The 24,018-nt window shown below is 47.2% G+C and overlaps 2 protein-coding genes and 1 long non-coding RNA gene across 3 annotated transcripts in view; 1 reads left to right on the top strand and 2 right to left on the bottom strand.

The window, feature by feature from the left end:
• LOC119180987 (uncharacterized) overlaps positions 1–9,208 on the bottom strand; it is a 51,325-nt gene extending 42,117 nt beyond the window's left edge. Inside the window, exons 1-2 of the mRNA XM_037432140.2 lie at positions 8,846–9,208; positions 7,334–7,539 (exon numbers count right to left, since the gene is read on the bottom strand). Coding sequence (XP_037288037.2) covers positions 7,334–7,539; positions 8,846–9,039 — 400 coding nt within the window. The 5' untranslated portion in view covers positions 9,040–9,208. The remainder of the gene's footprint in view (positions 1–7,333; positions 7,540–8,845) is intronic.
• Positions 9,209–10,046: 838 nt separating this feature from the next.
• The window catches only part of LOC142774800 (uncharacterized), a 109,722-nt gene continuing 95,750 nt past the window's right edge, over positions 10,047–24,018 (top strand). Inside the window, exons 1-2 of the long non-coding RNA XR_012886564.1 lie at positions 10,047–10,444; positions 10,566–10,708. This is a non-coding gene — a long non-coding RNA (uncharacterized LOC142774800). The remainder of the gene's footprint in view (positions 10,445–10,565; positions 10,709–24,018) is intronic.
• On the bottom strand, positions 15,325–17,201 carry LOC142774799 (uncharacterized). The gene is made up of 4 exons (XM_075875888.1): positions 17,027–17,201; positions 16,665–16,861; positions 16,117–16,571; positions 15,325–15,891 (listed from the first exon to the last, which is right to left on the bottom strand). Exons 1-4 carry the CDS (start codon positions 17,063–17,065, stop codon positions 15,404–15,406), a joined length of 1,179 nt encoding a protein of 392 aa, XP_075732003.1. The 5' UTR covers positions 17,066–17,201; the 3' UTR covers positions 15,325–15,403.

The raw sequence follows: 24,018 nt of genomic DNA, 5'->3' as shown, positions 1-24,018 counted from the left end.
GAGCTCGACAAATCATTAATAGTAGAGTATAAGGGGTGCTTTTTGTCTGCTTTCACCTTAAGGAAACAAACAAAGGACATGTAACTTCTCTGCAGATGAAGCGACCACTCATTTGACTCAACATAAAGGCTTTCTACGGGGCTGGTGCGAAAAGCACCCGCAGAAAGGCGCATGCCCAAATGGTGCACGGGGTCCAGCATCTTCAAAGCACTTAGAGTCGCAGACTATTAAACAATGGCCCCATAATCTAAGCGGGTGCGAATGAGGCTTCTATACAGGTTCATGAGACATTGCCTGTCACTACCCCCCGTAGTACGTGACAACACATTTAAAACATTCATGGCTTTTAAACATTTTGTTTTTAAATACTTGATGTGCGGTACGAAAGTCAACTTGTCCAAGATTAATCCTAAGAATTTATGCTCCGCACTGACAGACAGAAGTTGACCGTTCAGTTCAATGTCGGGTTCCGAGTGCATGCCTCTCTTTCGGGAGAACAAGACACACATGCTTTTTTGTGGGTTCAGACGGAATCCGTTTTCCTCTGCCCATTTGGAGACCTCGTTTAAACCTAACTGAATCTGCGGCTCACACATTGCCAGATTGCAAGATCTAAAGCCAAGCTGGACGTCATCGACATATGTACAATAAAACATATTGCGAGGGATGGAGAAAAAGTGTGCAGCTAAGTACGCCACCTTGTGGCACGCCCGTTTCCTGGACAAATGTTTGGGTCCAGGAAACTGAACCCAAACATTTGTAACTTTCGATGATGCGAACTTTCGATTATGTGAAACATTCTTCCGCGCACGCCAAGGTGGGACAGGTCTTTTAGAATTCCAAAACGCCATGTTGTATCATAAGCCTTTTCGATATCGAGGAACACAGAGAGAAAATATTGTATATGGACGAAGGCGTCTCTGATCTGTGCCTCGATACGAACAAAGTGGTCTGTGGTGGATCTACTCTCTCGAAACCCGCACTGAAATGGGTCGAGCAAATTGTTTGTTTCAAGGAAATGTACAAGTCGGCAGTTTATCATTTCTTCGAAGACTTTGCACAAGCAGCTTGTAAGTGCAATAGGCCTATAACTCGAAGGTAAAGAAGGGTCCTTGCCCTCTTTCAAAATGGGAATAATAATAGCCTCTTTCCAGGAGGTAGGGATAGTGCCAGAAAACCAGATAGCATTGTACAAACAAAGTAAGGCTTTTCGCGTTTCGATTGGTAGGTTTTTTAACATTTCATACACCACACGGTCAGAACCTGGGGCAGAAGTACTGCAGTAGTTTAGAGACGTTCGCAGCTCAGCTAGACTGAAAGCTTGGTTATATGCCTCGTATCTAGTGCATTTGTGTTCGAGTTTCTGCTTTTCTATTCTTGTTCTGTATTTTTGGAAAGTGTCAGTATAGTTGGATGAGCTGGACACCTGTTCGAAGTGTGCATCGAGGAAGTTTGCCCGATCTTCCAAGGTATCACCCTGAGTGTTTATGAGTGGAAGTGTGTGTACTTGTTTTCCTGCTATCCTATCGACCATGTTCCAGACTTTAGCCTCCTGTGTGTATGAATTGATCCCTGACAAAAACTGTTTTGCTGTTTGCGCGCGTTTTGGCATTCAGAGTTCTACCATGGCAAATGCCGTTTTCCAGGGTGTTCATTTGTTTGTGGGATGCATTTTGTTGCAGCATCAATCAAAAACGCTGTGAAGTAGTTGACAGCAACATCAATGTTCAAAGTACATATGTCATTCCAACCTAGACGAGCGATGGTATAAAACTGTTCCCAGTCGGCTCTGTTTATGAGCCACTTGGGAACACGTGGTGGACACTCAGTTACTGTAGTTGTGCTCAAAACTACGGGGAAGTGGTCACTTCCGTACAGATTACTGACGACTTTCCACTGGAGTAGAGGCACAAGAGATGGAGATACTATGCTTAGGTCTATGGAGGAGTAGGTGTTATTAGCGAGATTTTAATAGGTTGGTTCTTTTCGATTTAGGAGACACGCGCTCGACGAGAAAAGTAACTGTTCAATCTGTCGACCTCGCGCGTCATACCGAGAGTCACCTCATAGCCTGCTATGCGCATCAAAGTCTCCAAGGAGAACATAAGGCTCCGGAAGTTCATCAATTAAAGAGTGTAAATCACGTTTTTGCAGCTGATAGCTAGGAGGAATGTAAATAGTGCAGATTGTGATCAGTTTATCAAAAAGAACTGCTCGAACAGCCACTGCCTCAAGGGATGTTTGGAGTTGTAAGTGTGTGCATGCAATTCCTTGATTCACTATAATGGCAACACCTCCGGATGATGTCATGGCATCAACACGGTCCTTTCGGAAAATAACGTATTCACGAAGAAAATTTGTGTTGTGAATTAAGGTGTGTTTCTTGTACACACAGCACTTTTGGTGAGTGTTCGTGTAAGAGTTCTCGGATGTCGTCAAGGTTTCTGAGAAGGCCCCTGACGTTCCATTGTATAATTTGAGTGTTCATGATGAATGTAAAATAGTGCTGTGTGTACGAAAAGCGAGTGGCTGCTTAGACAGGGAGTTTGAGTTCACTTAACAGGGCCGTCACTAGGCCCTGTTATCTGCTTTTTTGTTTTCTTGGCGCGCTCCAAGGAGCCACGCCGCTCTTTCGGCACCAAGGGTACCGACGTATCCATTGCCTCCTCGGAGGCACTGGATGCCCGCACGTGCGGGCTGTTAGTTCGAATTTCGGGCCTCGCCTGGTGAGGAGAGGCCTTGAGACCCGAGGACTCTGTTTGGAAGTAGGCGGTGTAGCCTGGGCTACAGCCGCCTTGGGGGCAGGTGCCACAACCACCGGCTCGGTATGAGCGGGCCTAAGGAGTGGCGAGGGCTGGTGCGGTGGTGCCCCCTGACGGGCCGCATCAGCGTATGTGGGTCCATAGAATGGTGCTACTCTTCGCCGTCCTTCCTTAAATGAAATGTTCTCCTTCACCTTCAACGTAACTATTTCTTTTCCTTTTTTCCAGTATGTGCAGGAGCGTGAATATGCGGCATGGTTTCCTTCTCAGTTTACACAGTGTGGCGGTTGTTTGCAGTTCTCAGGCACGTGGCCTAGGACTCCACATTGTGCACAAGTCTGGCGACCACGACAGGTTTTAGAGCCATGGCCATACCTCTGGCATTGGAAGCAACGACGAGGGTTTGGTATGTACGGCCTGATAGATGTCTATAGATTCCGGTAGTTTACTGGATGCAAATGTGAGTATTAAGTGTTTTGTCGGTGTTTCCTTATTATCTCTTCTGATGATGATTCTCTGTACATTAGTGACATTTTGGCTCTTCCACCCCTCCAAAAATTCAGTCTCAGTCAAGTCAAGTAAGTCCATGTCAGATACCACTCCGCGAGTTGTGTTCATTGATCTATGTGGTGTTATGGTTATTGGTATGCCACTGAAATCTGAAAGACGGTCTAGCTTTTCAAATTGTTCTTTGTCACGGATTTCGAGGAGAAGGTCTCCGCTAGCCATTTTGGTTACCTTGTATCCTGTGCCAAGACATCTAGCAACTAGGAAAGGAAAGACGGTCCTGGCTTGCTTTTCAGTTTTTTTCACAGTGGATAACATGAAAGTGAGGATATGTTTCTTTTGGCTGGTTGAAAAAATTTATATCATCGGTGCGTACCCGCTTTAAGCCGGTACGATCAGACAGTAGGGGGAATACTCTATGCATGCCTGTCTTATTTTTGTTTAGCAGCGTTGCCTGCCACCCACGACGGAGCCCAACGAGGGGACGCTACAAGCTTGCGGATGCTAAACCTGCAGACGCCAGCCGTACAACGCCACTATAACCCAATGCGTCTAGACCAAGGTAGGCTATTTGCACAGGGTTAACCCTAGCCGCCAGGAAGTTTGGAAGTAAACGGAAGAGAGTAGAAGACAGGACAGATACATAGTAAGAGATAAAGACGAAGATGTAGGGAGAGAGAGATAGGAAAAGGCGACTGCCGATTTCCCTGTGTGGGTCAGCCCAGGGGTGCCGTCTACGTGAAGCCGGGGCTAAAGGGGTGTGTTGCCTCTGCTGAGGGGCCTTAAAGGTCCAAGCACCCAGCGTCAACTCAACCCCCAGGATCCCCTTTTGCCTGGACACGGCTCAGCCACGCACGGCTAGGCGTGGGAGGGAGCCAAAACTCCCCCGTTAGCTTGGGTCCGTGGTGTCGCTATGCACCAAAAGCTTACTTACGCAGACGCCTCTGCGGGGGTCTTTTCGTCTGTAAATACCTATCATCATCACTTTGGTCTGAGCAGCGAGGCTCTGTCTAAAGTGTGAGTAAAGAAGAGGCTTGCGGATTGAACATCGTCTCACAAGTGATGGATTGTGCCGTACGATCCTTCAGTCTTCTGGCTCTACCTACTTGTTCACTCCTATTTAGATACACCCATGAAGCTCCGTTTCGGTCATCGTTTACACCGACACAACTCGGCCACGTCTAAAGACGAGCCCTCTACCACTGGACCACCTGAAGTTCCGGCCGCGACTGAGATCTTTTCCTGCTTTGTCACCACGTCTCAGAAAGATCTACCGGAGTTTGCTGACCTTCGTGGGGACGACGTTGAAGACTGGTTGCAGGAGTATGGCCGTGTGGGTGCCCTTAACCACTAGGACGATGCTGCGAAGCATCTCTCACGTCGCCTTCTGCCTAATTACTGTGGCCAAGACTTGGTTTTTCAACCACGAGCTGGAATTCCCTGGCTGGACCACATTCAAGCTTCAACTCATACAGACTTTTCCCAACCCTTTCATCCACTCAGACATCACGAACAAGAAGTTAGTGGAGCGTGTTCAGCAGAACGGAGAGTCCTACACGTTTTACATAGATGTCTTCACCCTATGTCGCCGGGTGAACAGCTACATGACGGAGACTGACAGGGTGCACCACCTACTCAAAGACACTGGTGCTGCAGCTTTCAAGGGCCTTGCAGTGCAGAACCTCTCGACAGTATCAGAAATCGTCCCCACATGTCAACGCTTTGATGAGCTCCATCTGCTACGGTTGCATTTTGACACGTTCCATCTGAGCGCAACCAAGGACAGCAACTTACGCGTGCTGATTCGTTCACTCATACAAGAGCAACTTTAAGCACAAGCTGTAGCTTCCCCACTTGAGCTCCGGCCGACATCGCCCGGAAGCAGTCTCCGCAAGAATCATCAGAGGGGAACATGATACCATAAGGTGTGGAGAAGTTCCCAAGCCAGACCCTATACCGGCGTCAACATACGTTCAGGTGGCGGCCTTAGCACCTCTTCAACAGACACTATTCCACACACCTGCAATGCATGGTTTACTTATGCTCCTTTCTCCACGAATGTAGCATCTGCCTCTCAACACCTGGCACGAATCCCAGCCAGTATGCTATTATTGTGGAGTGCGTGGCTATATTTCCCAATTTTGCTGACACTGTCAACAAGATGAACGATGAGGTTACAAATTCTATGAAAAAGACAAGCTTCTTGGTCAGGTTCCTCAACAGATTCGCCCCTACCAACATTATGACCACCGCTCACCATTTCCGCAGAGCCCTGGCGGAGCACGTGCGTCCTGTTTTTCACGTTAGTGCTCTCCGTCACCGATGTGCCCCACTTCTTCTCCCCTTCGACCTCCTGTCTCAGCTCCAGGCCATTGCCCGGAAAACTATATAGTGCAGCTTCGGCAGGGAAAGCTGCATCTTTTGGGCTTAGTGAAACTCCTTTGCAGTGGCCCTCAAACAAACTGTTCGTATGTGTTGAAGGTATATGAACTGAATCATTAGTGGACACAGTGTGCAGCACTTTCTGTCATTAGTTCTCAATTATGTTATCGTTTGCTAAACGTGAAAACATCGAATACTGGATCTTCTCTACGGTGTGCCAATGCAGTTCTTGTTAAGCCTATTGGTGTATGCACTGCACAAATTTTTATCGATAGCATTCTCCATCACAATCAATTCCTCATACTGTCTTCATGCACACTCGCACTAATTTTAGGATGGGACTTTCTGTCTTCAGCATCGGCCGTGATCTCTTGTCATCAGTGAATCGTTCACATGATGGACACAAAATTTTCATTTGCACATGACGCTGGCCAATTGCATTTTGTCACGGCAACCGACTGTTCCACTTTCCCTAGTCACGAAAATATCCTGACGTTGATGTCCAATACCATCACGCTCTGTGCGATTGCTGCATATCCGGTGGAATTGTGATTGCACCTAGCTTGATCAGGTTTTATTATAGCAAAGCATTTATGACTGTATGAAGCACTTCTGAAACAATCGTAGAGGCTACGTTAACAATGACAAAACCCAAGAGCACGACGAGCAGAGTTACACATTCTGTGAAATTAGCTTGTTGCATAGCTTCCTCAACATTGCACCTGATGTATGAAACAGGGTACAGATTCTAAAGTGGAATGATACCCCTTGCAGGTCAATACATCAGCTTTTCATCTGCACGTCACCAGCCGTCACTGTCATTATCAGCCTGACTACGTCCACTGCAGGACAAAGGCCTCTCCCATGTTCCGACAGTCAACTAAGTTCTGTGCTTGCTGCTGCCACTTCTTACCAGCAAACTTCCTAATATCATCTGTCCACCTAACTTTATGTCTCCCCCTCACCAGCTTGTCTTATCTTAAAATCCCGTCTGCGATCCTTAATGACCAGCAGTTATCTTGCCTTCACACTATGTGCTCCGCCCATGACCATTTATTATTTTGACTATGACGTCCTTAACACCCATTTGTTTCCTGACCAGCTATTCTTGTCCCTTAGGGTTACATCTATCATTTTCTTTTCCAGTGCTCACTGCGCCGTCCTCAACTTAAGTTGGACCCTCTTCTGTAATTCTCCAGGTTTCTGCTCCATAGGTAAGTACCCGTAAGATGCAGCTGTTATATACCTTCCTATACGTACTCCTTCAACATTTCAAGTGCACTGCTACCAATTTCAAAGTGCTATTGTCTTTCAACGTTTTTGTACATTACTTTCATTTTCTGCAGGTTAATTTCAAGACCTATCTGCCTGTTCTCTTTGTCTAATTCAGTAATCACGAATTGCAATTTATCCCCTGAGTTACTCAGCACTGCAATGTCATTGGCAAAGTGCAGGTTACTAAGGTACTCTCCCTTAACTCTTAGCCCTAACTCTTCCCAATCTAGGCCCCTGAAAACCTCCTGTTAGCAAGCAGCAAATAGCACTGGGGAGATTGTATCCTCTCATCTTACACTCCCCTTCTTTAATGGTCACCAGTAACCGGAGCTTAAGAAGGCACTCGTTCCCTTTCATATCGCTCCTGACTGTACTGAATGAGGGTCATTAGAGAGACCTGAACTTACTGTTCTGTCGGTAGATTGTGTACAGGTGATCAAGGCGGGATCGCACGCTCAGCAGGAACCAGGCTTGTGCCACCAAGATGGCCACCCCGAGCAGAAAGCCTATCACTTTGACCATGGACAAGCATCCTTCGCTACTGCCGCCGCAGCAAGCACTGCCGGAGTGCGGGCCACCGGTCAGCACGAGGCCACGGGCGCCACGCAGCCGCCTGCGCACATCACGACCGCAAGAGTGAATGAGCTGTGCCTTTGTGCCAGAGGCACCGAGAAGATTTTCAATGCATACAAAGTTTTTAAACGGAAGAAAAGAAACTGTTTGAGAGGCTCGTTTTCTTGTTAGACACAAGCCATGAAAATAACTGAAAATTGAGCCATGGAATAGGATATTATTTATTGTTCTTTAGGTGCAGCCTAATGAATATAACCTAAAGTGAAAAAAATTGATGCCTATGAGAAAGAACCCTTTACGTCAGTGGGACGCAAGCCTACAACCTTTTGAGATATATCTCCGATAGTCTACCAGCTGCGGTTTGATGTGTAATTTGATAATAATGTGTGTTGATTCTCTCACACTCACGGGGTTTACAACGTCTTATTTCTTGTGGATTGCGTGCATTTGATGTACTTCCTTGTATATTACATTTATGTGATATGAACATCCTTGTCGGAAGGTCTTGTCAGTAGAAAACCGCTGTGCTCCACCATATACCTCGACAGGCGATAAGGTTTAAGTAAAGCCTGAGAAGCACCAGACAGACTGTGACAACACTTTACTGATGACGGAACAAGTAAAAGTATCCGAAGGAGGGTGGCCACTGACTGAATCCCGCAGCAGTAGAGGGCCGAAGAACCATTTCAAATTTAGCAATCTACTACAGTTGGTGGTGTTTCATGTCTAAAAACCATAGTTTATGATTACGAGGGATGCATTACGGAGCCTTCCGATCACCTAGAGTTCTTTACCGCGCACCTACAGCTAAGTACACGGGCCAATAGCGTTTTCATCTTCGTCGAAACGCAGGCAGGGTTTAACCATTAGTCAGTAGTACGGGCTAGCCGAGATTTTCAAGTATTCCGGATATACTAAGATTGTAATAGACGCGGGAACAATTTCCCTGCGACCATAGCCGAATAATAGATAAGTGAGCTGGTTGGTCGGCATTCATGCTAAGCAGACAAGGCATGCAAACACGGACATGAGAGCGGTCAAGACACCACAAACACCGACGTCGGTGGTCTCTTGTGTACGCGTTTTCTTTTTATTATGACCACACCTTAGGCACGATTTTTCGAAGTGTTAGCGTATTGAGGATTGGTTGATCGTCGCGCCAAACAAAGGGGTGATGAGAAGAAACAGTTAACAGCTGATCGGGTCCGAACAATCACGCTCACGACCAGAATTTTAGATGGCGATATTAAACCCCGGAATAATGGATTTGCACGTCACAAAGCAGTCAGGCGCCCAACAACTCGACGGTTGCGCACGCGCCTTCGGAAAAAGCGTCCGACACTTACTTTCGAAAGCGCACCTTCCGTTTGGGTGGCACGAGCTGTAGCGGTTCCGGTTCGGATTCACTTTCTGTCGACAGTTCGAGCAGTTTTGCGGCTTCGCTTTTGTTGGGAGCGGAGCCATCGCGTCTGAACGCCGACTCTGTGGTCGTGGGTGCACCTCCGTTGGTCCACTCTTGGAACGGTAGCTCTTGAGACATGCCGCCGCCTTGCACCCGCTGATCTGCGATCGTTGCCGCTGCTGCTACCGCCGCAAAGTCAAATCGCGGCACATTTCACTAAGTTGCGGTGACAGGTGCTAACGCTTCTACAAACGCATTCTCGAACGCGCGAAGCGATAACGCTGCACGGAAACATCTGTCTCATTTTACAACTGCACTTATCAACTCATCAGATTCCTACAATGTTTTGGATCGTATTGGATTGACCTGTGATGGCCCCTGATCAAAGACGGTCTTTTCGACCATGACCTACTACACTCCTGACCTGCCCAGAGAGCACCTCTTCCAGCGCCCACGTTCTAGTTCATACCTTCTGCCGCTAGGGCCGTCACCTACGAGCACTGTGGCGCTAGTCAGCACCTGTTCGCTGACGTCAGCTTCAGTGTTCGTGGTCATATTTCGGCCAACAGAGCACTCATATTGCGTAATTATTATGCACTAATGAAAAATAATTTTGAAACAAATATTTCAAAAGTCATTCACAAATTCTTTGCAATTAAATGGACGCAACATCACATATGCTGTCCTACACTATGTAAGTCTACGGATTCTCGCATTTGTCCACCAGTGTGCAATAAATTTTTCGTCACACTGAACAGCTTACTTGACCAGTCATCTAAGTGAAAAAATAGTCACATATATGCCGGCTGTTCATCACGGAATGCAGCCGTTCTTACTCTAGCGCCGTCCAAACAGCCGTAAAGTAGCAGACGAACAGGTTATAGGTAGCGCCACCTACGGCGAGCGATTGAACGAGAGCGGGGACACGCGCTCCCATAGGAACCCCGCTATCTGAACAGGTCAGGAGTGTAGTAGGTCATGTTTTCGACAACTGGCGTCTAAAAGGTAAACTAGACGTCCACGTGACCTTATTGTTTACTTTTGTTTGTTTGTTTTATATATATATCACTTTATAATGGCGTGGCAGCTTGGGCTAGTTGGTATGACCATGATAAGACATGACGATAGTTATAGCGCGAGAACAAAACGACGACACAGAGACAAGAAAGACACGCTCGTGTCCTATTTGTCTCTGTGTCGTCGTTTTGCTCTCGCGCTATAACTATCGTCTATGATGGCGTCATGCACAGGACGCCATCAACCATGTGGCACGTGGTTGAGGGAGTTCTTTATGAAGTTTATAGAGGAATTCTATGGTGGTTGGGGAGCACGGAGTTTTCCGACATGGCACATATTAGTGGCACATGGCCATAAGACTTAAGGTTGGGTAACTGGCTTAAATCTTGCTAGCGGGGACGCCACAGCAAATGAGCCCCGCCGGCAAGTTTCCAAGGAGTTTTATCGTTTTCCGTGACGGTCTTACCTCTCCGTCCTACGAAACCGTATGGCGGGAGCGCTGAATTCAAGCCGTACGACGAACGAGGTAAACCATGGTGCCGAGGTTTTCAAATCGTTTGTAGCTGCCGTGCATACTGCTATATATAATATCTGTTAGAAGTTCTCGTTCTCGACGCAGCCGGCCTACCCCCTCTTCCCCCCCGCAGGTTCAAGCGAGAGCCGTGGAATTGGTGGAATCCCGTGCGAGGTGTGACGTGCTTGTGCAGCTAGCTGCCCTGTAGCGGCGGACCATCGTACGAAAGACCAAAAGGCGAGCACTGCTGGGTGAACTAAGGTGTGCGGGCACGCGGTAAGTTTTTTTTTTTTTTTCTCGGTGCTGCGCTGGCAGGCGTGCGCGCTGCTTTTGGCGTCCGCAGCATGCGAACCCCGAACAGTGTCGGCGGGTGTCGTCTGACGGCAAGAGCCCGCGACACGAGCGGTAGACAGTAGAGCGAGTGACCACGATCCCGTGGGATCCAAAAGCAGGACTGAAGTCCGTTTATTCAACACATAACCGGACTATTTCAGCTAAGGTCTATTCAAAAAAGAGAGACATGTGCCGCTGCCGACAACTGGTGCAGCGAGGATAGATAGGTCTTGGCACCCGTTTCGTGGTGCAAATGCAACTCGTCGACAGTGCCACTGCTAAAATTTGAATAGAAAGTTTAGGTGCAAGCCTGTCGTCTGCTGTTGTGTCTGTTGAGGGATAGCACGTGTGTATTGTGCGTCCACGTGTTGGCACCTGCTGATTTGTCAGTATGGAACTATGTCAGCAGACAACAGATCCACAGAGAAATAAAAAAAGGTTAAAAGTGGACACTGCCGTTACAGTGTACTAGAAGTATTGGGTAGTGGCAGGAGCGGCGGCCTAGGCGTGATGCGTCGTGCATAGAAGGTCGCCAGATGGCGCGCAAGCTCGTTTCCCGAGCAGTGGCTGGTCGCTCCCCTATTCCGTGGCTTCACCTTTGCCGCCTATGCGTTGCGAGTTTCCATTCCAGAATTTTTTTTAAATACTCGTTTACACACAAGCGCGTTGTATGAAGTGCAAAGCGCGTGTGCAGGACATTCGTGCGAGTGGTGGAACGCAGAACGCATCTCTCGCTCCGCTTGAAGGTAACTGACCGAAGCGTTTGCCGTCGTTTTGCAGCCAAGCTGAGTCCGTCTCGGCAAGATGCGCTCCTGAAAAACGCGAAATGTATGCAGTTCCTTGAAGCATCTCGGGGAGCTACATCTGCGCGAGGCTGAGCGTAAGCGACGCTCAGCTGAAAGTATCTAATAGTTCATTCCTCCTCCAGGCTGTCCGCCACGAGCGAGTGCATCGTCAAAGCGTTTTAGAATGTCATGTTTATTTTGCCTCGTGCCAAATATGTCACTTAAAAGACAGTAGGATTCGACGTGTTGGTACAACAAGATTAAGAGTGCGTAGCAGCGCAAAACGACAAGACGGGACAGAAGAGAAGACACAGAGCGCTGATGTGTCTTCTCTTCTGACCACTTTTGTCCTTTGCGCTGCTACGAACTCTTAATCAAATATGTCAGCAAGGTGTTATGTAAGCAACCCTGAAATCTGTAACATGCGATGGTAGTACGTGGCGCTTACCTGCAGCAATATCTGATCGGTATGCATGTACTTCGTGCTGCTGCAGCAGAACGCATAGAAATTTCACTTTGTGTTTATAAACTTTATTTAGCTGCACCAGTCAAAAGTCCTGTTGGAAACATAAAAAATATTTTTCTGCTAAATGAATGCATGCAATAAATGTACATTTCAGAAGCACGAGCCTCCTGCAGACACTTTTATTTAGGTCACATTATCAATGGCAGGGGGAGGCATATTCACAAAACATACTGCAGGCGAAGAGTTTCACGAAGAAAGCGCGCAATACCATTATACATACTTATGTACAGCGGCTCAACTTCAGGTATCTTGAAGTCTCCAGACTGTTACTCTTGGAACGATTTAAAGACTTCACAAAAGTGCAGCCGAGTGGTGACATAAAAAGCTATAACCTTCACTGTCAACGATTCCGCATGGCTGGCACATCCAATGCGGTCTTGGCGGTTTCTCTTAACAAGAGCAATGATATCCATCACGCTCTCATGATGCAGCTCCTGTGTACTGAATGTGGCTGTGAACAGGTTTTCTAATCTTCAAATAAACCTGAAAAGCCATCCAGTTGGGTACAGTAGGCCACCATTGTCTCGCAGCCGGGTGTACTGAGCAGCAGCAAGACAATCCACATCATCCTTCTTTGTGAGAAGCAATTTGTGGCATTCATCACACTGCGATTTTAACAAAAGCTTCCTTGCAACGTAACCACAACTATAAAAAATGAGGCGGTCATCACTTTTGGCTTCAACACATGAAGTATGGTCTTTGACGGGGCCCTGCTTTTGATGTCCTGCAGAGGGAATGTCATCGTCACTAAGGAGACATTTGATGACGTCACTTTTTCCATGTGTTTGGTCTCCCATCATGTCTGGCTCAAGCAGGGCGGTAAGAACACCAGGTTCAGCATTGCCGTTAGATACAGACCTGGCAAGCCCGTAAAAACATAGGCAAGACACGGTAATTAGGAACTGTTAGGGTGTTGGATGAGTATTGCAATCGCTTCATTGCCATACTATGCCAAACAGATTTTCCACTAGGTCCTGACTAAGCTTGGCGGTCATTAGGTACTTGTAGCCAACGTTCTCTGTCAGATATGTCAGCAATGACAGAACGCTAGCAATTGTGACTCTCAGGCCAGCCGCAGTAGATGCCGAAAGAAAGCCACCTCGACCACCTGCATGCAGCTCCCATTCGGTCTGGTACGTCAAGAACGAAAGAAGCTTGTCCTCCGACGCAGAGTCTGGCCGCAGGGCTTGTCTTGGAAATCTGGATGTCATTATTTCAGTGACGTCTCGTATCATTCTGAAAAAAATACAAGAAGTTGCATTTTTAGATTTAGTTCATGGTTGAATATATAGTTCTGCGATTTTTTTCATAGCTCAATAAATGTACCTTCGAAAAAGCGTTGCGCGTAAACTTACCCAAAGAAGATGAGCACTGGTTGTATGCTTCCACAGTTGCGTTCCAGCTCTGTCTCATACAGTCGAAGACCATTGAGCACCTTGTCACCAAACACTTGAAAGGCAAAGGAAACCCTCATTTTCTCAAAGTTGTTCGGGTTTGTGTGACTGCTTGTTATTCATGACATGGCTTGAAGGGTTACATTAGAGCCGTCAAGCTCCAGTGCTCTCCGTAGCGGACGAAGAGAGACCTGCGAAATATACGCAGAGAAAAGACAAGCCGTTTGCATTTTAAACCAATATAGAGCCCTGGACATACAAACACGGCCTGCTTGCAACAGATGAAATGCAGGGAAAACTTACTGAACTATCTTACCTCGCCTGCTGGTTTGTTGAGGCTGCTCTTCAGGAGGCCATTTCTGAGGCACTTAATTATGTGCGGAAAGTCGGACACAAAGTGAAGTAAACGGCTTGCATCAACTGGGTGTTGCACCTTGCATTTTGTCAGTGTTGTAGTCGCTCCAATTCCCATCAGAGACCACATCTTCACTAGTAATGAAGTCAACATATAATCCTGCATTTTCTGCAAGGATAACTGCTTCTGTCATAATTTTTGCTAGCAGGTCTCCTTTCACGTTACCATGAGTGGCGAATACGGCTAGAATCTGCGTCAACTTCCCAACAAACGGTACGAAACAAATGACCATTTCATGGTCACACACAGTGTGTTTGTCAGTCTTAGGTGTGAAGGAGCCCAGATCAACGAATCCTTCAATGAGTGCACCGGAAGTAACAGCTAGGTTTTCTGACAGTTTCATTTCGTCTACTAGCAGCCCTCCATGTCTTTTGAAATGATCCATCGTGGGATCATTTTGGGATTAAAGCCAAATCCGGTCCTATAAGACTTCAGGTAATTGCTCAGCGTTGATTTTGCAGGGACTGTAAGAATATTTTGCTTGCGCATGTGCTCATATAGTTTCGGGCCTTCCATTTTCATAATGACACACTCGAGGATCCAGCTCTTGCTGTCCCCGCATGCCTTTACGTTTAGCTGCTGCAAACCACGACCGGCTTTATAAATAGTGACCTGCGCACGCGCCCTTCTCCTACGGGGCTACGCGGTCCAAGAAAAGCCGCGATGTTGACGGCGCGTCTCACCAGGGGGCACTGGGTTTAATCCTCAACTTCGTGTCGGCTGCTACAGCTACTACGACAGCGGAACGCGCGAGATCGTGTAAACCCCGTGCCTTTGCAAACATCAGCTGTTTTGTTTTTTGTTCTGCCTACCATGACGTGAAACAAGACAGTATATACCAACTTCCAACCAACCAACTTCGAGGAAACATAGAAACGTCAGCACTCGTAACGGTGGCTTGTTGCACGGGCCCGCAACCTGGGCTAGCTTTTCCTGGCAGCCTAGACAACATTGTCAAAGAATGTTATGCAGTGCCATGCTGGTTCTGTCTAATGAGGTATATTTAGCAGGTCCGCGAGGTGCACTCCGAAGTGCAGGAAAACAAGTAGGCTAGGTCGGCTGTTACATTTTGTGCGCGTACGTACTTGTCACTTTATCCTTTCGAGAGTTCTTGCGCAACTTCACCTTCAATTGTGGCTTGTGATACGCAGGTCACACAGATTGGTGCAATGAGCTCGCTAACTTTTAAACTGTATTACGGTAGTTGTACCTGCATTGGCCGTCTCGTCAGATTTATCGCGTTTTATGCAGGTGACGGGAGCGCCAACAAATATTACACGCTTTTTTTTTTTCTGGGTTTTACGCGCTGTGCTTGCATTTGGGCTTCGAGGCGCACCGTAAGGACTACGGAATTAGTTCAAGGAAACTTGAACTTGTGACGAAATGAGGACACACCCAACTCATCTAATCCATGCATTCAAGCTTAGAGCAACAATAGATCACAACTTGCCAAATGTTTTATTCGTTAAATGACACACTGAATCACGAGCACATTTAGAGACAGTCTGGCCTTCAGAATTAGACCTTCAGCACCTTTCGCGAGGTGGGTTTCGTTTTGAGTGCCTTTTTCTTGGCGTTGGACACTGTGAGGCCATTGGCGGTGTTAGACAAAAATGGCCTCATGAATTTCTGCAGAATTACGCTGACCAGCTTTGTTTTGTGTGGCACACTTTTGTCCTCGGCACAATCAAAAAGTGGGCTCTTCAGAAGTGAAGGTAACACGACGGCCGAGAACTTCTTGAGCGGGTGAGGTCCCTTTACAAGCACGGAAGCCACTCGGGAGGCAGCTTGCTCCAGGTGGTGGACAAATCCCACAAATGGTAAGGTGGGATAGGAGAGGCCTCCCCTGTCGATGCCAGCAATGAGGGCTGTGGTTGGGGAGCTGGAAGATGGAGCTTGTAGCTTCACCAGGCAGCCCTCGCATTCAATGTTATCCTGAATGGCCCGGACGAGGAAACCGGCTATCAGTGCCAACGTACTGGACCGCAGACTCTGCTGTGGAGGACCTACGAAAATTATGAAAAAGAACAAGGTGAATAAGTAGATTTAATAGCCTAAGGTGTCCGCCGTGGGGAGCAAGAAAGTGAAGTGGGTGCTCCCTCCAGCACAGCAGTTTAGAAAACAATTATATCACGGTGTCGCTTTGTTTTCTTGTGTTGTCTTTTTTCTATCTGTAACTGTTCACTTAATCTTATGTTTCAGTTCAAGCTGCGTAATGATTGTGCACATACATGGGTAGCGTTCCAGTGTAGCTAGGTGAGGCAGCAGGAGCTTCCGGATGTCCGTGCCAGTAGCAGCTTGCTTGACAGGCTCGACAGGCAAGGCTGGCACTTCACCCAATGGGGCAACGACACCTCCAACATTTCCACTCTCCGAGGAGTGAATGATGCCTGTCGTCAAGATCTTCTGCAAGGCCGACAGGGCTGCATACGCATCAGTAAGGTCATTTGAGCCATTCAGCTGTCTGATGGCTGAAAAAAGGGATTCCACATCATCACTGGAGAATTTCCCCGTCAAGACGAAATAGAATCCAAGCTGCAGGAGGTGCCTTGTGCACAAAACCGTAGACAGCATTGTAACTCTGAGTGCCTCATAGGTCTCCTCAGAGAGGAACTCCTTCTTGTGCAAGGTGCTCTCTTTCCACTGGGCAAAGTACTGAAGGCACTCTGTCTCCAGCCACAAAAGTCTGCAAAGTGAAAACACACTTATAATCGTCACATCACAATGTACAGCTTAATTTGTTCGAAGGAACTGCAATACCCTTCGGATCATGGCATACCTTTCGTCGTCTGCACTGTAGAATGGCATCCTCAAGGCATCTCGACTTGTCCAGTGCAATGTCGTGCTTTTGATGTTGTGCAAGGCAAACCATTTTTGCACCACCTCCATGAACTCCAAAGTTGGCAAACAGTTTTGGAACCCGTTAGCCCCAAGGCGATGGCCGTGCTGCTGGAGGAACCTAAGGACTGAGGTGACCTAAACAAGGCAATGAGCATCAGATTTGTTTAAACATGGACTTAAAGCAACAAAACTCGGCCAGTCTCGTTACCTCCGCATAATAACGAATATTTCTACGGCCATTTCATAATGGTAGAGCCGTACAACCACACTGAGTTATGCGGCATGCAATTAGCTATTCACCTGCACCGAGAAGATGTCAACAGCTCTCCTGACGTTCATCTTCTCAAAGTTGCTGGGGCTTAGGTGTTTCTCCGTTAGGCACCTCACCAGCTTGAATGCACCTTGACTTTCCTGGGTCTTGTGCAGTAGCCTACAGCAAAGCAAGGTGTTACCAAAACAAATACAGAAATTATAAGGCACAGAAATGTTTGATACTACCTGAGGAAATCGGGAAGGATGAGCTTTCCCTGGTTCCTGAAAATTTTCTTCGCATCCAGGAACTGTGAGCGGATGTTCTTGATAATGTGGCAGTAGTCAAATGACAGGAAGAGTGGTCGACCTGCATCAAGTGGGTGCCTAAAAAGAAATATCCAATAATTCAGATTCAAGTAACTTTAACCTGTGCACATTTGATGGAAAGCAAACATTACTCCGTATTTATGATATAAGATCTACAGCAAAGACGCACATCAGATGTGACTTCATAAGATCCCTGCACTTACTCTACAACAGGCTGTATCTGCCCCCCTGACAAGCTTGAAAAAAAACTTCGTGTTCGACTTGTGATTGTCTCCAACAAGACGAACCACTCGAAAGCCAGCATCTTCAACAGACTGCATCACATTAAGAGCAAGATGCTCAAGCTGCTGTCCAGTCAGGGCCTTTGTAAAGTAATAACCGACCGGAAGCCTGCGAAGGGAAATGACAGTCATAGTTCAAATGGCAAGATTCAGACAGCTAAATGGCATGATTCAGATGTTCATGATTTGGTGTACATGCAATGGTAGCTGTAACGATAACTGCAATACCTGTAGTGGGTGGACAATCCCACAAAGACGAAGCACAGGAGGTCGGTTGCCAACTCGTTTTCCAGGCCATAGTCTGCCTCCGCACCCCCCAGGTTCACCAGGCCGTGAACAGCATCAGACTGTTTGTGGTAAATGGTGGCTTCCTTTATAGACATCTCGTCCATGACCAGCGAGCCACAGCGTGCCTGCAGAGGTGAGCACTGAAATATAAAGTCTCCCAGGTACCATTGCTAACGTTACCTTCTCAGAGTGCAGTTTTGCTGCCATATGCAGCCGCTGTTTGATCAATGAAGACACCACTTCCCCTGTGCAGGCACCTATGTACCGCTTGAAGGTCGAGCGGCAGGGTAGTGCCAAGAGGCCACTTTCCCGTATTAGGCGGTATGCAGCTGGAGACATTGAGTGCCAAAGCACGCAGTTTCGTATAGACTCCTCACGCCAGCGGCCCTTCTTAACACCCAAAAACGCCAGCTGTTCTTGAATGAAAAGTGCCTTTGGCTCATTCTGTTCAACTTTTTCCTGCAAGCATTTGGCAATTGTTAAAATCTGTCTGGACAAGTTCAAATGTTAGGTAATTTTCTAATGCTGGTCATACCTGAAGTAGCACGAGGTTGGCTTTTTCCATAGCCAGATTTACTTTTCTTGCCTCCCGTTTCAGTCCAGAAACTTCCTCCTGCAAATCATTTTTCTTTCTTGCAAGTAGCCGGCACTTCCTTGTCAGCCTTGTGACCTGTTTAAGAAGCAGTGCCATCCGTGAAAGTGACATTCTTGTTTGGGTGCTTTTAGTGGGCTTAGGCCGCACCGAAACAGGCCTGGGAGTCTCTTTCAAAGCAGGCTCAGATGTGGAGGGCAAAAAAGAAAACGAGCAGGTTCTTTGCACTAGATCATGTGGAGGTGTCTGCGAAGGTGGCTGAGGGTCTGGCTCAGGTGTCAAGGTCTGCGGTGCATTGACTGAGTCCTCTGCATGCGCTGTGATGCCTGCTGTATCGTCTGCTGTATCAGCAAGAATGCCATCATCGGATGGGACATCATGACTGCAAAATGAATAGACATTCGCTCAGATTAATGTTGCAATAATAGTACAGACTTTCGGCACAAGAACTGCTCTTGCCTGTGCTTGGTAGCTTGCTTAGGGCAATCTAGTGAGACCCTCTTGCGTTTCGCCGGCCGCCGTGGTTGACTGGGTGCCGGCTGCAGGTACGTCGGAAAGTCGGGAAAAAGTGTCGGGGCGGCATCGGGTTTCAGCCTTCGGTATTTGGTGGACTCCCTGTAGTCCTCTGGCCGGAAATGAAGGCTGCAGACTTTGCTCCGGTCGTTCGGAAGCCACGGCTGTTTCCCTGGTCCTGTAAAACGAAGTGTCAACATGAAATGTGGTTTTCGCTACGCCCACAACAGACGCGTAGAAATCAAGCTGAAACTGAAACCAAACACTCAATATTGTAATGCAGCGCGTCGCCGCTGCACGCAATCGACCGTCTAATAAAGGCAGATCGTACTGTTCTCACACGATCACGGCAAGCATCGAAAGTATGAAACACGAGGACTAACGTGGTCCGGCGCTTCCTAAACATGCGTAGGAGTTTGTTTAGATTACTTCGGATTTCACAGCTTACCTTCGGCCTGTCGATGAATGTTCTTCAGCCACAGGTTCCGCACATCCGTGATCGGGAACTCGTGGAACGATATTCCTCGTGATGCGGCCGTGCGCCCGCTTGATTTGCAGAGCGGTACGCAGCAATAAACCATTGCGCAAGTTGCACCGTGTAACTACTTCGCCCAACTTCTTTCAACCATAGCTAATAGTTGAGGTAATACCAAGAGACGTGCATGCAAATGCACAAGCAAACGCGCCGATCACCCTCGCCCGGCAGCATACGCAGTCGCGAGGATGGGAGACGTGAGGATTAAAAGCAGCGCCACGGCTTGCAGCGGCGCTCGCGGAAACTATAAATAACACAACAAGCAAAAAAAAATCACGGACACGGCGCTGGTGGCGGATGCGCAGGTCGCTATTTATAAAGCCGGTCGTGCTGCAAACATATGCATAGCGGCCTCTTTTTGTTTTGATGGCAATGTTTCAAGTTTGCTCTTGAGGGCGTCTTCAGTGATTTTCGAATTTGCATTTTTCATTGCGGAAACCATTTGTTGCAGTGTGCTAGCACGTGAGGCCAAGCGCTTTGTCCTTTGCCGAGCCAGCTTCAGGTGCTTGGTAATGTTCCTCTTCACAGGCTTTCTTGTCTTGAACCAGGACTTTCTTGATTGTAGGCACTTCCTTAGGTAGTGGCATGCTACACAGACGGCACCTAAAGCAAAAAAAGTTTGGCTTTTATTTTCATATTCAGAGCCATATTTACGCAACACTTGTTAGAATATGTAAGAAATTATTGAACAAATCAGCGAACAGCACAAGGTGAATTTTTCGTAGCGGTCCAACATTATTCCCACAGCCAATTCCCTATTTTACTTGTGCTTTCCTGTTATCACCTTCTGGCACCTTTATTAATTTGTAATAACACATGACAGAGGGTGAATCCAAATGGAGAGTTTCTTGTAAGTGCGTGGCGACATTTTTCAATTGCACGTTTAGTTTTCACTTGGATAAGCAGAATGACAAGATATGGTATTCATCTGGTTTGCTGAAACTTATGAGCCTCGGAGACGCATGAAGCGACATGATATTACACTGCAATGTACAAGCGAAGCTCTTTTTTTTCTTCATGTTTTAAAGGGTGCTTTTTCCCACATGAAAAAAAAATTAATAGCACAGTGTCGCAGAACAAGCTGAGTGCTTACCTTCTTTGCTTACTATCCCTGAGCAAGATCTGCTGAGAACAATGCCGTATACAATGTCTACAGAGTGCTTGAGGTGGCATGTGGTATCCTCGCTGTAGTTGTTGTCAAACTCTGCTTGGCCCATGGCACCCTTGCAGAGAATAGCACTATCGGAGTACCTAAAAGTCTCCGCCGCTTCCTTTACCGATCTGATTGGAACGTCCTTCCTCTCTTTTCCGCAAAAGTATAGGCGGGCGGTAACTATGCCTGCGCAGTCCGTTGCAAACATCAGCACTCTTTCATGAAGAAGAGCAAATGGTTCTTTTTTACACTTGTCGTGGCAAACACAACACCATCAAAGTCCAGAGAATCAAGTCGCGTCCACCCGTTCGGGACACTCACAGTGTTCACAATCGTACGAAGATCATGCCGGGGCACCATCCCATCCAGGCTGTCGTCGCCATCCGCACCCACATCTGGGGATGATGTATCAAGAACATCGCGTTGAGACAAACGCAGCTTCTTTGTGCACATAGCTGGGCACACAGCAACGCGTTTTCTCTCTGGTCTTCGCTGACGCGTCTCCTTTGAGAGGTAGGCTGGCAAATCGGGCAGGCGAGTAAGGACCGCGTCGTCGGTCAGCGCCGGCTTACCTCGAGGAATCCATACTTTCTGATCATTGACGACGTGCACATAGTCGCGCAAAATAAAACGCTCCTCAAAGTGCCTTTCGCACACAGCTGAAATCTCGGGTAAGTGCCTTATCCTTGCGGTGAAGGTTTCTGTCCCATTGCTTCCGCCGTTCATTGCCCTTAGGCACTCCAAAAAGAGACAGCGTGCGCCCGTTTGCTTCTCGAAAAACCAGGATACCCGCTCTTGCATCCGGGTGCATAGCGATGCGTATCCGTTTTTTCTTCTTCGTTTCCATTACCCTAGAAGTGACATTAGCACAGCATCGAACACAGAGAGAGTCACGGATTCACTTGCAAAAAACACATTGACCCGTTGCAACGCCACGCGGTAAAGCATGCAAACGCTTGCAGCCGGCATGGTCTCCTCGGGAAGAGCACACCAGCGCCCCTAGCGGGAGTTTTAGCTCTTGGCTTCACGAATCCTATGGCCGCCGCCCTCCGCTCTTTTCACTATCCAATACTTCTAGTACACTGTACTCCCGTAGACCCCAGCGGCCCAATCGACCCTAGCACACCTGGGGGTTGGTGAGAGCAAGTGGCGTGCGCTTCCTGTTTCGGTTTCACTGGCGCAAATTTTGAATTACTTTGCGTAACCGACGTTTGGCTATGACGAAAGTTCATGATTTCAGACCACTTTTCATCGCCCAAATGGATAGTTTTTGTAGGTCGTTTTGATTTAGCGATTCCCTGTTTTGTTTTGTTCAGTGGTTCGTGTGAATTGGTCGTGACGTAATCTTTATTTCGATTAAGTTATAATAAAAAGAGATGCAGGTAATGATAATTCATTACGGTTTTATTCATTGCGCTTGTGTTTTTCTTTTGGAACAAGTGATCAATGTATATATCAGTCAAAGAGACAAGAGTATCCACAATGTTTTATTTAACCCTTTATGGGACACAATGAGAAAAAACACGATCAATTCATTTTGTCTGTATAAAACTGATGGTTACTACATCACTATGTGACATATAAAATTTTAGTTTCGTCAGTGCAAAGGGGGACTCAAAAAAAGTGGGACGCATATGTCCCACTGGTTGTTCAGACAACCAGAGAATGTGGGACAATATGGTCCCAGTAACCACATTCAACAGGGCTGTTGGCAATAAAAAAAATGTGGGTACTAAATTTATTCAAAATTGCACTCTTGCAAACAGCAACGTCTGGCTGTATGAAAACCTTCACTTTCCGTTATGAAAAGGCAGGAAACATGTAGCACACAACGGCACGTTGCAGACTTTGCATACAAGTGCCGTCCTAATTTCCTTCGCCTTGGTAGAACACCACCTGCACCATTTACGTCCGGTTGTCTTCACAGGGTGGTGGTCACCTTTGTGAAATCTGATTTCTCCAGGAACGCCCACCATCTTCTGTCCAGACTGACGTCCACGCTTCTTGTGCTGAAAAGCGGGAATGGCCGTCTTTTTCCTGAAGCTCTGACCGCTGATAAGCTCCCTTCCAAGGGCAAGACGAAACCACAAGTATTCGTTTGGTGTGAAGTGGCAATGCTGAATGAAAGCGTTGACTACAGCTGCATCTAAGAGGTAATAGAAGAGTCTGTACCAACCCTTTTTCGACCTACGGTCGCACATATATGCGTTACGCTTTTGGTCGAATCGGTCGACACCCCCCATGAACTTATTGTAGTCAGAGACTACTTTGGGGCATGTCACGCCCACCTTGGCTCCATTAGAAAGCGTCGGTTCACTTCAACCACCTCAGATAAATCATGGAAGTTTGACAGCATCGTCACATTTCGGTTGTCACGCCACTGGTACGCCGTCAATTGGCCCTTTGATCGCCAAACATAGTCCCCTCTCTTCAATTTCTGGTCCACTTTGATTTCATGAGGTAAATCCTTCCTATTTGTTCTAACCGTGCCTGCTGCCATAATTTGTTTTTCTGAAAGCTCTTCCATGAGCTTGGTCGTAGTGAAGAAGTTATCAAAGTAGAGCGTACTGTCTTCGTCAACATTGTTGCAAAGAGAAAGAACGACATGTTCTCCAAGTGTACGACCAGCCTCTCTTTCTGCAGACTTCCCTTCATATATTTGAAACTCGCAGAGGTAGCCAGTCACAGAGTCCGCTCTACACCATACCTTGTACCCGCGTTTGATTGGTTTCGTGGGGGCATACTGTTTCAAAGCCGATCGTCCTTTGAAACGCACCATACTTTCGTCAATTGCCTGGTGGCCAAAAGGCTTGTACTCTTGAAGAAACTTTTTGTTCAAGGTGTCCACAAGAGGTCGTATTTTGGCCAGTCTATCAAAACCCTCTTCACCTTTACTTTTTATCTTCTCATTGTCGTAAAAGTGCAGTGAGTTCATAATGGCCTGAAACCTCTTGAATGTCATCACACTGGATATCTCCTTCACATTGAAAAAGCTGTTGCTACTCCAGTAGAGGTACAGATGGTGCGCAGGATTTACGCTCATCAAAATAAGAATGCCCAAATAGGCTTTCAGTTCACCTTTTGTTAGATCGTGCCACCCTCTTCGAGCCTCCTGCCTGGCATAGCGGTTTGTTTCAAGCACGATCATTTCAAGTACATCATCATTGAAGTACAGGCTGAATGACTCGGATGGTGTACAAGATGAGGACAACTTGCTTGAATACTGCGGTTCCAGGCTACTCACAGAGCGATTGTTGAGAACCGGAAGAGCTGTAGACCACAAAGCGGTTCCTTCCGAGGCAACATCTCGGCTGTCAGAGTTATCCGATTGGACTGGCTCAGGACTTCTCG

Source organism: Rhipicephalus microplus, chromosome 10 (genome assembly GCF_043290135.1).
Source record: "Rhipicephalus microplus isolate Deutch F79 chromosome 10, USDA_Rmic, whole genome shotgun sequence".
Taxonomy (NCBI): domain Eukaryota; kingdom Metazoa; phylum Arthropoda; class Arachnida; order Ixodida; family Ixodidae; genus Rhipicephalus; species Rhipicephalus microplus.
Note: the sequence above shows the minus strand (reverse complement) of the source record. Positions and strands in the feature narration are given on the sequence as shown.